The 15,842-nt window shown below is 43.3% G+C and overlaps 1 protein-coding gene across 2 annotated transcripts; it reads right to left on the reverse strand.

Moving 5' to 3' along the window:
• Positions 1-13,525, reverse strand: LOX (lysyl oxidase). Of its 2 annotated transcripts, XM_059492254.1 has the most exons (7): positions 12,462-13,525; positions 12,040-12,148; positions 10,611-10,748; positions 8,161-8,317; positions 5,664-5,759; positions 5,389-5,504; positions 1-3,694 (listed from the first exon to the last, which is right to left on the reverse strand). In XM_059492254.1, exons 1-7 carry the CDS (start codon positions 13,177-13,179, stop codon positions 3,688-3,690), a joined length of 1,341 nt encoding a protein of 446 aa, XP_059348237.1. In that variant the 5' UTR covers positions 13,180-13,525; the 3' UTR covers positions 1-3,687. The 2 variants fall into 2 exon arrangements, with proteins under 2 accessions (XP_059348237.1, XP_059348238.1); XM_059492255.1 differs by lacking the exon at positions 1-3,694 and having other exon boundaries at positions 5,385-5,504.
• Between the last annotated feature and the right edge of the window lie 2,317 nt (positions 13,526-15,842).

Genomic DNA, 15,842 nt, shown 5'->3' on the forward strand with positions numbered 1-15,842 from the left:
AACGCTTGAAACATTTTATTCAAGTCATTTTCACATAAACTTGCAACCATAATACGGGCAGGTAACACAAGAATATGAAAGTGCAGTGAAGAATACAAAGCTAGTGCATGAATATTATAAATTAGAGCTCTTCAGATAAAGATGCAAAGTTATTGAAATTAAGACTCTTTGAAGAAAAGTGAAGAAAATAATGAAAAGTCTTCAAGAAAGTTGCAAAAATAAGTGGCATTTCACTGTATCTGTAGCATTTAGTTGCATAATAAAAACCTCCCAATTACATACTCTTTGGTTTTAATTCAAGTTAAAAATCTTTCAGCACCTTTTAGGATTTGGAGAAAATGAAAATGCCTTTTTGGCATAAATGTGAGACACAGGATAAAACCACCTTTCAATGTCTCATTTATGAAAACCACCCTGCTGGTTTTGAATGAGCAGACTGCAAACAATGCATGAATGACAATAGGAAGGTACATTTGATATGTGCATTCATTCTGGAGCAGAAAAAAAAACAAGTAGACTTTTTCCTAACACAAAAACATCATCTACACAATGTTTTGGTTCCATTGGTGACCAGTCTGTCATTTTTGTAACACTTGTCTAGAAATACACAAATACCAAATGTATTTCAGGATTAAAAAAAATATATAGCAAACCCTTCCTCTAATGAGCCTGACATACATTATGTTCCTTATGTGCAATTCTTAAGTAAAGATTTGAAGTGTGGGAGGTTATTGTTTCACACACATTTATACATTCTGGCTTTTCAGAAGAAATTTGAGACTGCAAGACAGCAAATTCATAGTAGAAATCCCACAAAATTTAAATCTGGTTTTGCTCCCACTGAGACCAATGTCAATTCAAAGATAAGGGAACAAGCCCGATGTCTGGTAAAATGGAATCCAAATATAATGTGCAGTAAAAATAAAAACTTTTTCTAAAACAGTTTTTAAAGATATTAATAATCCCAAAAACATATTCCAGTATGCAAAAAATAAGGTGTCAAATTTGCAGAGCCAAGATACTGAAAATATTGGTTGGCACTCCCCTAATTAGAACTACTTCTACACATGCTATATAATAAACTCTTCTACTGCGTTGTGATTTACTATAGTTAAGACAGGGTTGAAGTCACATTCCTTCATTTTTTTTAATCCTAAAATCCCTTGTTTTTCTGTTCATGTCTTAGGCAATTTTTGTGCTATTGTACATCAATGTCATGTCGCTTAACACATATTTCAAAACAAATACAATATTTTGCTACGGAAAAAAAAGCTACATTTTCGTAGCTCCAGTATCCCCAATATTCAAAGTTACAGCATTGAACACCTTTCCCAATGAGGCCATTCCCACTTGTTCCACCCGCACAGATGCTCAAGGCCCTCTGGCTCCTTGCTGACTCCAGCGGAGTCGTGCAGGTGGTTTGGGCACAGACGTGAGGGCAGGTGAGGCGCATCCCCTGCCCGCCCTGCTCCATCTCCCTTGGTGCTCTCGTATCCCACTTGCAGTGCCAGGCACCGTGGGGTACGAGCACCCCACCTCTGCCCAGGGAGCAGCCGTGCCCACAGCCTGCAATTCCGTTCAGCAGCTTTTGTGTCCATCGCCCAAGCTGCTCTCAGGACTCTGACCCCAATTTTGGCCTAAGTCTGTAGAAAGGTGAATGCGCTTGCATCCCTTAACGCCTCTTAAACCTAAGAACTCTTTGGGCTGAGATTTCAGAAGACTAGACTTTAAACAGGCCCTCGTTTTTGCAGACATATGTTACAAATGGTCTTCTCACAAATCAAGTTTACAAATTTTGCTTCTGTTCATTGCCCGTACTGGTTACAGATTGCTATAATGGATCTCACAGCAAACAGAAAGGGAGCTGCAGGTATAAATTATATTATTCTGCACCCTCTCCCACTGGTGGGTAGGAATCACCAGGCTGCAGATTCTCAGGTTTCTTTTAAATTCTGATTGTGCAAATTTGTAACCAAGTCATGATTAAGGTGGAAATAAACTTAAAAAAATGTACTAAAGAACAGCTGATCCGTGAAGGATGTTATGGTAACTCATCAAACTTCCAAATTAAATCCATAGGGTTCTAAAGCACAAAATATTTCCAAATACTACCTGAAGTATTCCCAATAGTGATAATAAAACCTCTCCATACTCCTCAGATTTTTAATTTTTTAACCATATTGAATAGCACTTTTTTTCCTTTTTTTGTTTTTTTAAATTTACTGAGCTTCCAATATTTCATTAGGTGTTTTGAACTGCTGATGAAATTAATGAACACCAATCAATATTTCTAGGTCCCATTGCTCCAAAGTAGATTCTTCATTTTACATGATCAGAAATCTTCTGGAAAAAAAAAAAAAAAAAAAAGCCAGATCCCCTTGTGATATGTCATTTCACAGTTTAAAACAAAAATCACAGCTACTGTAGCTTACAGCAGGGTGCACTGCAAAAGCAAAATAATTTGGGGATGGGAGGAGGAGTAGTACACCCAGCACCAGTTAAGCAGTTCAGCAAAAACATTAATTTGGGCTGGAAGTTTTTCCCCTTAACAATGTTGCATTTGGTTCCTGAAGTAGGATGTCAAATACACTGACTTTTGCTTTTCCTCTCTACATAGTATATTTTCAACTTTGTTATTTTGAATATTGAGATATACATTTTAAAGTCAACTACAGTACTTAAGGGGGAAGCAGGTAGTAGGTTTTCTTCACACTAAAAATACTTTGTAAGAGATTCTGACCTACTTCTGTTTGTGGTGCCACCTGAGTTAATTGCCTGTATTATTTTGATGGTTAACCTGTTCAAGTTGGATGTTTTTCACAGATGACCACATCAGGGTCTCTTCATCATTTCCAAGAGCCCACTTCTTGACATGTATTTTTTTATCCACATTAAGTTTGCAGAACTTTTTTTAAAGTCCCACCTTGAAAAATTTCTTGAACATATAAAGGTGGGCAAGCTTTTTAATTAATTTTCACAGATGAAAGTTGTATTTCAAAACCCCATCTGTTTTTCACTTAAGAAAATGGAAAAACTTCTAATGTATTAAAAATGTAAACATAACTTTTCTTGCGGGGGTATAACTGATATATATAATATATATGTATTTCTCTGCTATATGTTAATATTCCTTGAAAACTGAACATACTTCTCTCTTTCATATCAATGTGTCCTAGCAACAATTTTCAATAGTACTGTATCATCACTCTTATTCTGTTTTTCATCATTGTCTTTTCTGAGATAGCTGACATTAGTACTTTCTCTTGAGTTTTATTTAATTCATTTTGTGTACATTTTTTCTACGTTTTTAAATATGTTCAACTCATTCACCAGTAATATTCCCACTGCAGTCTACTGTCATGTAAACTCCAGATTTGAAGGAGCTAAGAAATGGTCCCATGTTTTTATGAATGAGTCAGATTATCAAAATTTAAAATATCTCTACATGAAGCACCAGTTTCACGCATTTCAATAGCAATACAAGTAATGCCAATTTAGATTCTCAAAATCCAGTTAAGTTTTGCTTGAGAAGCAGCAGAAGTGCTTCAAAGTCACATAAGGTGTGTGGGCATATCTGTGTATGTTCTGTAGTTTTGTTTCTATAGTGTTTGCATCCTAGTGAAGTTTGTATAATGATACTTCAGTTCAAAACATCTGTCACCATCTCGTCCACTTCTTGCAAATTTCTCAGTATCTGTTGAGAGAGGAGAAATAATTTTATGCAGGTGAGCAGGCACGCACAGAAAGAGGAACTGCTGAATACCCACTTGTCAGCTGGAAAGCACAAGTCAGCCAACAGTGACAGACATTTGGTTTCCTAGCCCGGCCTGAATATGTCCCTGAGAGGAGAGATATAATGATATAATGTATGGTGTACATATATACATGTGTGTGTGTGTATGTGTGTGTGTGTGTGTGTGTGTGTGTGTGTGTGTGTATGTGTGTGTGTGTGTATGTGTGTGTATATATATATATATGTATATATGTATGTATATGTATATATATGTATATATACATACACACATATATATGTGTATGTGTGTATATATATATATGTATATATATGTATATGTATATATACATACACACATATATATATATGTGTGTGTATATATATGTGTGTGTATATATATATATATATATATATATATATATATGTATGTATATGAGGTGTTAGCCTGGAGGAGGCTGAGGGGAGATCTCATCACACTCCATGAATCCCTGAGGGAAGGAGGCAGTGGTGAGGTGTGTGTTGGTCTCTTCTCCCACGTCACCAATGAGACAGGATGAGAGGAAATGGCCTCAGGAGGAGGTTTAGATGGGAATCAGGGGAAACTTCTTCATGTAAAGGTTGTAAAGCATTAGAGCAGAATATCCAGGGAAGTAGTGAGGTCGCTATGCCTGGAAGTGTTCATAAGCCATATGAATATGGCACTTGAGAATATGCTTTAATGGTGAGCGTGGAGCCATCTGAGGTTGATGGCTGGACTTCATGATCTAAAAGGTCTTTCTGACATTAACTGTTCTATTATTTTATGTACTCAGTAACATTTTCAGAGGTAAGATGGGGAGATTAGATGTTAAAAGCGTGAAATGTAAGTTTGGCTCATTTAACTACTGAGTTCCTAATGCAAAGTAAGGAATGAATATTTCACAGGCTAACTAAGCAAGTCACATTAATTCAGTCTGTTTCACTGATATTGTTATAGAAGACTGCACGGGTCATATGTTTTACTTTTCCTTCACTGCTCTGTAATTTGTTTCATATGAACTCTACACAATGTTAATGCTCCTTATACAAACCAAATGAAGTCTCTTGATAAATATTTCATATGAGCAACTTACACAGTTTTCTGAGAACTGCTTACCTCCGTGTTACAGAAGACTGCTTTCTCTGTGTGTCTTTCACAGATACTAAGGTACAGTAGATCTACCATGAGGACATTTATTAAATGAGTTTGCCTTTTTGGAGGAAAAAAAATGTAAAAAAGGCACTTTTTTGGCATTGCTTAAACTTTTAAAGAGCAAAACTGTAAATGAAGGATGTGTGAAAGAACTGTTTCAGGGAGAGTGATGCTCTGCAAGTGAGGTAACACACACTTGTGTGATTTTGCACAGCGTCTTAAAGAGCCCTGCTCAGTTGTGTGTGGGTGCTGTAAAAGGGCACTGAATGACCATAGAGAGGCCCTAATGCCAGCACAAAGGAAGGTGTGCGAGCCAGAGGTTGTCATCTGGCAGACCAGACAGGAGCAGCAGTTTTGGGAAGCGTTACATATTCCAACGGCGTGAGTGCGAGAGCAAAATTCCCGCAAATTTTAAAATTCCCACAAAACCAAACGCTGTCAGTGGGGCGCGGTGCCAGCGAGGGCAGGGCGGGGAGGCACTCACGGGGAGATGGTGCAGCCAGAGGCGTAGGCGTGGTGGCCCGTGTAGCGGATGTCGCAGCGCACGATGTTGTTGGAGTAGTCGGACTCGGGCACCAGGTAGCTGGGGTTCACACTCACCTGCATGGGAGAGAGCACGCTGCTGTCTGCTGCCACGCCAGCGGGTAACTCACATGCCAAAGCATGTATGCAAAGGATTTGCCTCTTTCTTTAAACAGGAAAAAAAAAACAAACCCACTCCCAAAAAACCCCAAACCTCCCCATTCCCAACAGGCTTACCTTCAGAATGTAATTTCCAGGTTTTACATCAGTAATATCAATCCACTGGCAGTCTATGTCAGCATTGTAAGTGTCATAGCAGCCAGGGCTCAGACCCTTAAGAATGAAGATAAGATGGATGTGAAAAAACATGAGTCTTTAAAAACAGTGACATTCTAAACATTAGGGACACTCAGACTGAAGTTCACTTAGCTATCACAGTCCACTTAGAAAATTAACTTAGAAAAGGAATCTTATTTTTAGCTGGCATTTTATTTGTGTGTCTAAACTAGAACACCTAAGTCTAATGTACCACTTTTTATGCCCTTTATTGCTACTGGATAAAAAACACCTATAATATTGATAGTTACCTCACAGTTGTTCATCTGTGAGGTATCTGTATTTTCTTATAATCACTTGTTACGATACTCCTTTTACGTCAAAACCGCTGATGATATTATTTCCTGTTCTTCACATAAGATCAGAAGACAATAAAAATTGACCAAAGACTGGAGGTAACTATCTGTAATTGTTGAGTGAATATCTTCTGAGGTCATGAGTACAGACAGACTTGATCACCATGTTGGATCCTCTCTCCACCCTTAGGAATGATGTAACATTTTGCTATGGATGTGCCATCTTTGAATAGTAGGGCTAAGAGCCCTTTTCACATTGAGCTTTGCATGGAAATGGTCTCTCTTCAGACAAATAGTGACACAAGAATCTGAGGGAACCGAAAATGTAGTCTTTATTCCAGATGCATCTTTCCGAAAAATTCTTCCTTGTTAGGAACATGAGTAAGAATCACCACATATGAATGTGTTGGTGTTTCAAAGCTAGTGTCTTTAGCTGTGGCTAATACAGATTGCTCTAGGCAGAGCTGATCTGTTCTGGCAACACACAGAGTGCAGAAAACCCAAGTCCTGCAGGAATTCCCTCTTGACCCAGCTGGTGATCAGCTCAGACTCTTGCATGTTTGTGCCAAGTCTGAGGCTGGAGGAAAGTTTTACAGTCCAATTACAAACCCCTGAAATATGGGCTTCCAGTGGAAATGCTGACACAGCCGTGAGTCTAGTGACACAAATACTCAGCTGTAAAATATGTATGTTGCTTAGTTAGATGTCATAGTCTACAGAAGTCGAAAAGGTATTTATAAAACCTCTTCAAAGCCTCTATGTATTGCAGATCATTCATTATAGTTAAAATTCAAATGTGGACACGTCAGCAAGGGAAACATAGCTGTCATTTCTCTGTGACAGAATAACTACCTTCTAGATTAAAAGCTGCAGAATAAGGGATACAGGTTCGTGTGTACGTATGGCCACACTGAGTTAAACCACAGATCCAGCAAAGCTCAGTGTCATGTCTCTGGCAGTGGTCAGCAGCAGATGCTTAATGAGAAAAGAGCATAAGGAATGGGATGTGTGATGTCACGCAAATTCCTTCCACCAGGCATTTAACTGTATTTAAGGCACGGGGTACCATTAGATCTTTGTGTTTAATAGCATCTGTTACTTTGTCTAAATTCTTCTTGAGCCCATGGAGATTTTTGATCTCTGCAACATCCAATGGCTAGGAATTTAATACTTCATTCATGTGTCCAAAGAGCACTCCTCTCTGTTTTAAAGCTGTTGCCTGACAGGTCTTCAGTTCATATATTGACAGAAACATCAACTATTGTCAGTAAATATCAAAAATTTCCTATTTAAATCCACAACCATTCAAGTTTTGTTCTTACATCTGGTTTTCCAAATGGAATAGTCTATGAAATTTCTTAGCCATACTACACTGCTGATCAACCTTGTTCTGCTGGGGTTGGCTACTTAGGATTTTTTAAGCTTTTCTTTAGCAGTTCTGAGAGGTGGTGATGCAATGTTCAAGGCAGGATTCTTGCATGGATTTGTCTGTCATAATGGTGTGTTCCCTTTTCCATGTTCCCCTACTAAGCCCTGGCACCTGGCTTTACGTTGGTACGTGCCCCCATAACATCCACACAGGTGCCACTCTCCTAAACAGCCTCCTGCCCTGTCGGCACAGAACAGCACCCCGAGGTTCCTGTGCCAGGCTGCCAGCCAGCAGCTGCAGGTGCTGCAGAAATCCAGCTCCTTACAGCTGCAGACTCCACAAGGGAGAAAATACTGGCCGTGAACCCCAGCACCACCCTACAATGTCAGTTTGGGGAGATGAACAGTGGGAACAGCTTCTTTGTGGGCTGTCTTGTGTGCTCTTAGCAAGCCTGACCAGTGCTACTGCCACGGGCACTTGGGGTGTGTTTTAATACAATTCAGTGAGCAGTGGTGCTACTGAGTGGTGCTAGTGAGTGTCACTGCCCTTTAACAAGAAACCCACAGGTCACAGCACATGGGTGAATTGCGAGTCTCCAGGTTAACATCCTGGTCTGTGTAATGGGGAATTCCAGAAGCTAGTTAGGACATCAGCTAATTCAGGGCATCAGGTGATTGATGACAGAAAAGTTATCCAAACACAAACCCGTGGCTGTCTCCACAGCAGCTCCTACCTGTGTGTGTGCTGTACATGCATACCGCCTGTAATATCCATAATCACAGGAAGTGTCTTCAAGGCAGAAACTTGCTTTGTGACCCTCAGCAACTTTTCTGTGTGAGCTTGCATCCAACAAGTCATAGTGGCTGAATTCATCCATGCTGTGGTAATGTCTGTTAAACCACAGGTACATCATTAGAGATGGATCAGATCTCATCAATAACTTTTTCACATATTTGATCTACATCCCATTAAATCTGGACAAATTTAATTACTTCCCAAAACTTGTGTGTTAGTACACTTTCCTACTACTGACCACTCAATTATTTTCATTACTCTAATTTTCAAGTACCACATATCATCCTATAAATAAATAATGGGTTTTAATTTGTTATGGGAAAGATTCCATAGCAGCACTGTTTTTCCAAAATTTTGTTTCACCTCTTTTCCAACAACAAAAGCAAGTATTAAATAGTTCATATTTGAATTGAACATCTTATAAGTGCCTTTAACCAGAGGTTTACTAGGAATGCTTACCTTACATACCATAAATTCCATGGAAGTTTGCTACTTGCTAGCAAAACCCCAACAATTTGGTTTCACATTTCCATGACCCTCAGACAATGTAACATATTTGTAACATTGGTGAAGACAAAATCTGCATAAAGAAATCAGCTTCTGTGTACTGGCAATGCAGATTTCATTCATTATCAGCTGTTTTTACAGTCTGTACTTAGTACTGTCTCTATTTCAGAAGCGTTTATTCTTTTTATTTGGGCAAAGTGATGCATTTTTCTTGCTTTCACACAAAGTGACTTCTAGCTCTTACTGTGGCGTTTTAGCACCTCTTATTCTTGTAATTTCACCCTTTCCAAAAGTGTGCGAAAATAAACTTGTCTTCTCTACCTGCACCATATCTTTTGGCTGCCATTACTTTTGGATGATTTCAGCTCAAGAGGGATATGAGAAAGACCTAATCAACAAAACTCAAATGTATTGGTAAAACAAAGCAGCACAGGAGCCTCAAAGCACATCCAGAACACTAAAACCAGTCCACAGATGATGATGACTAACACTGAGGTCTGATGGCTAGCCAAAGCAACTGGCAGTTTGGGTTCATTTCCAAAAGAGTTTGCTTCACTGTTATGGAAATGATCACGAGAGCTGCATTCTTTTGTAGGCAATGTATTTTCTGTCCAAGAACTGAATCAACATCAGAGACACTTTGCATCTGGACAGTGATAGCTGGGCTATTGTGGCACAGTAAGAAACTGTTCTACAAATGGAAAACTTCAACTGCTCTCTACTCATTTCATCCGTTTATCCAGTTTGTAAGCATGAGGGTTGGGGGATTTTTGTTATTGGTGGAGATTTCTTTTTCGGGGATAGAGGTTAACTAAAACATTTGCGGAGTTTTTTTTGTTCGGTTTGATTTAGTTTTAGCTTTTTTGATGCATGAAAGATTTATAAATTGATGATATGAGTCTTTTTTGAAAGAATTTGTTCTAATGATACTGATTTTTCATTCAATACCTAAAGCCTCTAAACCTAGAGAGAAATATTCCATTGGCTCAGAGGCCTTCAGACCAACCCCACATTGCATACCATTTTTAAAAAAGATTATCACTTACGTGCCTGTAGCAGCACAGTTGTACTTTAAATAAGGTGGAAGTAAGTATTCTGAGTAATTAGTTCCAGTATTTTATTACTGCTCCTGCTGAGAAGTAGCAAAAACTGGAACAAACCCGCAAACTTCTGCATATGAGTTTTCCAAAAAGGTACAGATTTGCAGTATTACCTGCTTGTTCTGCTACAACAATAGCTTGTTCTGCTATTCCCCTTGCTGTGTTTCCAGCAAATATACTATTTCTAGAGCAATGCTGCTATGTCAAAATATCATCATATATAAATAGAATATTATTGATAAGGGGACCAGTCAACTCAGTAGCTTTCCTTTTCCAAATTGATTGGACTATTCCTTGTGAAGAACTAGATTATTAACTTCAGCTCAAGACGTATGGGTCACTGTTTAAAATGAGGTGTTATAGGGAATATGCCAGTAAATGTACATTTTAGGGTTTCTATTTATTTTTATGTAGTTGTGACTTTTATTTACTTAAATGTACACTTAAATGTAAGTGGACTATATGTAAAATAAAAGGAGAAAGTGCTACTGTAAAATCTCATTTCAGACTTGTATTTGTATTTAATCTACACATTGTAAGAGTTTCCCACGTATGGATAAGCTTTGTATCCATCTTCATTTCATGTGTCTGTACAAAGTGTAATTATCACTACCTACAAAGAGTAATTACCTCAACATAAAAATTAATCAGATAGTAAAAGGCTAAAATTTCCCTATGGTTTCTCTCTACTTCACTTTAGTTTTAGAAAATGTGTCCTTGTAAGTGACAATTGTTAGTGAAAAGCATAATTAGAAGATGCCACACTGAGCACTTCACTCACTGGTGACAGCTGTGCCACTCCCATGAGTAACGGGGTCTGCTGGGCAGAAAATCCGACGTGCCTTGGTTTTTCACTCTTTGGGGGAATCTCAGGAGCACCCGATTGTCATAGTCTCTAACATCTGCTCGATAAGCTGAGCTGCAATGGTGCAAACCAAAGAAAACAAAGGAAAAAGCCATAAGTATATGCGAGAAATACTTAAAAAAATGCTTTATATTGTCTCAGAAGTAACTGATAGCAGAAATCTTTTCAGGCTCCATAAGCCTCATGCATTGGAGATTCACAGAGGAATTCCATATGGTGTGGAAATGCCTGGTGTCAGACCAATACCTGAGTAAAATTCAGAACTGGTTTTAATTTTATAAATGGAAGTTTGACCACTGACTGACTCTATGAAGAAGATCACTGCTGAGCTGTAAAATTACTCTGGTACCAAAAAACATAATTTTATTAGTTGCTGTTAACCAAAATAACTCCCTGTGTATGCAAGATCACAAAACAGATGTCTGATTCTGTTAAAAACCCCAAAAAACTACTATGAATATAAATGAGGCTGTGTTTTCCCATTCTACATAGTTATTACCTACACTCTTTTAAATACTGGAATATTTTAATCGACTAATGGCAGCAAGAACACTTCAATGAGTCTTCACTGTGAAGCTAGCAAAAAAAAAAAAAAAAAACAAACCAACTGCTATATCTTTTTTTTTCTTTTTTTTGCAAGTGAAGAGTAGGCATGACCCTGAAACAGAAATTTATGATGCTGGTAAATAAATAAATTTGTTTTGCATGATAAGGTATCAAACAAGTTAAAGTGGTTAAAACCAGCCATGTTGATTTCTTTCCAAAGAAAACAGGAAAAATCCTTCTTTGCCAACTGGACAAGACTTAACTTCATAACAAAGCTGTTATTTCAACCCCTTAAGAGACTCTGAAACACTTTTCAGAGGGATTTTAGTTTTAGGAGACATTTAAAGGCATAGGCCCAGAAACAATTAGCTTATTATAATCTTAAGGGTAAATTGTGCTGGTTAAGAATAGGGTTTTTGTTCTTCAGTTTTTGGTTTTTTTTTTTTTAATGAAGTAACATATGATCTTGTGGGAGTAGAGGAGGGAGATTAACAGAATGAAGTTGTTTTCTAGGTGCCTCCATTTCACAAAATTCAGAAATATTCAAGTGAGCCTGACAATAAAAAAAATGTAATACAACTTTCCACAGCGTGTAGGTTCTTCATGAGATCTGCAGCTTGTCTCTCTAATGTGGCAGGACTGCTCTCTCTACCACCTGCCACAAACTCGGAAGGTTACAAAGGGCTGTGTGTCCGTGAGCCCTCCAGCCTCACTCTTCTCCTTCCTCACCGCGTTCACAGGTGGAAACAGTAGCACAGCAACCCGCAGAAAACGGGCAAAGCCTTGGGACAATGCCTACCTTGCCAAGCAGTTCTCCTCGGCAGCACATCTCAAGTTATACATGGACATCCTCTGGACATATGTGGACGCCTGGATGTAATAGGGATCCGGGACTAAGTCAGGGAGACCTGCAGTTCATCAAACCAACCACATAACAGTAAGATCAACCCAGGACACGTTTGCAAATATTTGGCTACCATCCCAGTCGTTAGGAGCCGTCGTTTTGCTACGGACCCCTGCTCTCCGTTATCCTCGCATTCCCCTTTGCCCAGGCTTATCCCAAACCCCCCCCGGCAAACACGGCGCCCGGAGCCCGCGGTGGGTTCGTCGGCAGCCCGCCCCTGTCCCGGCAGCAGGGACTGGGCAGAACCGCCCGGGTTCTGCCCCGGCAGGGCGGGCAGGGCAGGGCAGGGCAGGCAGGGCGGGAAGGAGGGCTCTTACCGTACTGGAAGTAGCCGGTGCCGTAGCCGGGTCTGTACCTGCTGCCCTGGCGGGGCCTCTCGTAGGTGTCGTAATAGTTGTAGTAGGGGTTATCGTCCGTGTACTTGTAGGGGTTGTAGGGGTCGTCTCCTACCATGACATCTTCCCGGCCGGGCCTGAAGCTGCCCAGGGGCGGCAGGCTGCCGGCCCCGGCGCTGCTCCCGTTGCCGTCGGTGCCGGTGCCGCCGGCGGGGCTGGGTCGCGGCGCCCCCGCGGAGGCGCCCCGGGCCCCTGGGCTCCGCTGCGCGGCGGCGGCGGCGCGGCCCCCGGAGGGAGCCTGGTAGCCGGCCTGGAACCAGTGCCGAGCCCCGGAGCCCCCGCGGCTGCCGGCGGCGGGCTGGGGCTGCGGCTGGGGCTGCGCGGCGGCGCTGGCGGTGTTGCTGCGGGCGGCGGCTCTCCGCGGCAGCACCGTGCCGTTGTTCCGCAGCAGCAGGATGGGGCTGCCCGCCGCCTCGGCCGCCTGCCTGCGCCGCGGGGGCTGGTACTGGGAGCCCAGGCTGAGCAGGCTGTACACCTGCCCGTTGTTCTCCCACTGGATCCGCTGCCTCCAGGCGGCGGGGGGCGGCGGGGCGTCCCGGCGCGGCGGCTGCTGCTGCTGGCAGCCGGCGGGCCAGAGGCAGCTCCAGTAGATGCACGCGTGAAGCTGGGCGAGCAGGAGCCCCGGCGGCGCGAAACGCATCTTCTCCTCTTTCGTGGGCGCCGGCGGGTAGAGAGATACGGGCGAAACCGAGAGGGGAGGGAGGGGGATGGCGAGAGGAGAGCGAGGGGCGCCTTTCCTGCTCCTCGGGACGGAGCGGGAGCGGGGGGCGGTGCGGGAGGCCGAGGGGTGCGGGCTGCGCTTCTGGAAGGGTCGGGCGGGCAGCGGGGTCTCAGGCGCTGCAGCACCCGGGAGGTGCCATCGGGCAGGTCGGGTCGTCGGAAAGGAAACCCGGCCCGGGGGAGGCGGCGAGAGCGGCTTTTCTTCTCCCCGGTATTTATAGGCGAGGGGATGCGAATGGGAGCCGGAGCAAACAATCAGCCTCTCATCGTCCTCCGGCCCGCGCTGGTGTCTGGAGCGAGGGAAGGAGGAGGAGAGACCAGGGACTTTAAACTTGCTGGCACGCTCGCAAAGTTACACAAGCCCCGCTGGCTGGGCTGGCTGCACCCCCGCCATTTGTTCACGTAATGCGGCTGGAAACGTGCGGCCCTGACAGTTCCCCCCACGGCCGCCCCCCGCCCGACCCGCGCGGGGGCGGCTCGGGGGGAACGGGGGGAACGGGAACGGGGGGAACGGGAACGGGGCGGCTCGGGGGGAACGGGAACGGGAACGGGGGGGACGGGGCGGCCCGAGGGGAACGGGGCGGCTCGGGCCGGCGCGGCGGCGGGGGCTCCCCATCCTCCCCCCTTGCCTGCCCTGCCCTGCCCTGCCTCGCTGCCTCCCCCCGCGCCCCGAGCCGCGCCGAGCCGTGCCGAGCCTGCGGCGGGCGGGCGGGCGCGCTCAGACACACGTAGGCTGCCAGAGTATGCCGTGGGGCAGCGCCAAAGTATGCAAAGGAAAAATGCTATTAGCTCATCAGCGCTGGAGAGACTAGAAACGGGGTGGCGGGGAGGGGGAAGGGGCCGCTGGCGAGAGAGGAAACATGTTTCTGGAAAATGTGCTGGCCGGTACATCTCCCGGGCTGGAGCAGCTGCTGGTGACCTTCGTCTCAGCGCTGAGTAACAGTCGGATCTCCTTGATGACCCCTTAATTAGGAGAAAAGCTTCATCAAATAAACTCTTGACTATTGACTTTTGGGTTTTGTGCATATGAGTCACACGAGAAATATATTGGCGATGCTCCTCCCGGAGTAAGTTTTCATTGAAAAGTGAAATTTCACATGGGAGAGGCTTAGCCCCATCACCAGAACAAATAAACCTAGTTTGGGTAGTGTCTCCCCAAAATCGGGCTGGGGAAGAGAGGAGCACGCTGTGGCCCAAAAGCCTCTCCCTTCCTTCCTGCTTTTACAAGAGTTCATCAAGGCTGTGTTTTGATAAGTACAATCACCCAGTAAGGCAAATGAATTAAGGTCCATGGATTTCAGCCAAAACTTCTTTTGGGTGTATTTTTCCAAAGGCTGTTTGCTTATGAATCCTTGCAAAGGAATTGAGGAGAATACACAAAAGTTCTCCTTCACCGAAAGTTTTGTGGTGAGAATATTTAAGTGAATCCTGCCAATGATGATCACTGTGCGCTGGAGGTTTTCACCTTACTCAGGTAGATTCAAGGCACCCTAGAACCACTGCTGGCTTCCCCAGGTCAGGTTAACAGGTCACATGTTACTGGCCAGGTGGATATTGCGACTAGATTTTGATGGTTTTGTAGAGTTCTCCTGTCATTTGTTGTGTCGTAGTTTATTTTAATTGCACATTACTTTTAATGGTACACAATAACAGAAAAACAGCAAAATGTGGTCCCACGTTGTGGCTGTGATGGATGGTGAATGCTGATTTACACTGCCGTAGAATTATTAGTTGCAGTGCTCATCTTTAAAGTGCCTTCACCGCCCTGGATCCAGCGGTGCCAGCTGTGTGTCAGAGGTGCCCCCGCGGACGGGGACTCATTGGCTCTGAGTGTCACTGGCACCAGCTGCTGTGGCTCTGGCCACACAAATGGTCAGTCTGCAGAACGCTGGGGAGCGCAGGGCACTCGTGCTCCAAAGACTGCAAAGTCTTCTTACCTGAGAACACATCCAGTAGCCAGGTGGGTGCTTGCTACCATTGCCAGCCAGCACCAGGACGGTGGGGAGCATCTGCTGCACTGGGCCCCCAACCAGAACAGGAACTGGTGTCTTTCCACACGTGTGCTGTGCTGCTTTGGGCAGTCTGCTGCAGAGGTGGTTTGGTTTGGGCTCTCTTATTCATCGTATTTGCAGGCTGCTCATCCCCTATGATCTTCCTCATTGTGGCTTTGAAAATATTATTCTCCATTTAAGGGTTTGCCTGGAACAATCGGTGACTAAAGCTGAGTAAAATGGAAAGGTTGAAGATAGGGAAAATGCAACACTGAAGGAATGAGATTTCTGTCTTTTTAATCTTCCTCTAAATCTTACTAATGTTACAAACAGCAGGTTGTTGCCCAATGTGTGATATTAGACAATGTTTCCACACAGTGGGATTCCAGCCATTTTTTCTTATGCCTGATTAAGTTACTATTTTTCATGAAACTGGAGAAAGCGTATTTGAGAGTGGTATTCTCACCCATCAATGAACTATTCACACTGTTTGCCGTTTTCTCCATAGCACGAGTTTCATCTATTAATTAATTTAGTGTTCATAATCCCTGAAAAGCATTATTAGCATCACTAGAGAGTCATGTCCTTCCCT

Source organism: Ammospiza nelsoni, chromosome Z (genome assembly GCF_027579445.1).
Source record: "Ammospiza nelsoni isolate bAmmNel1 chromosome Z, bAmmNel1.pri, whole genome shotgun sequence".
Taxonomy (NCBI): Eukaryota; Metazoa; Chordata; class Aves; order Passeriformes; family Passerellidae; genus Ammospiza; species Ammospiza nelsoni.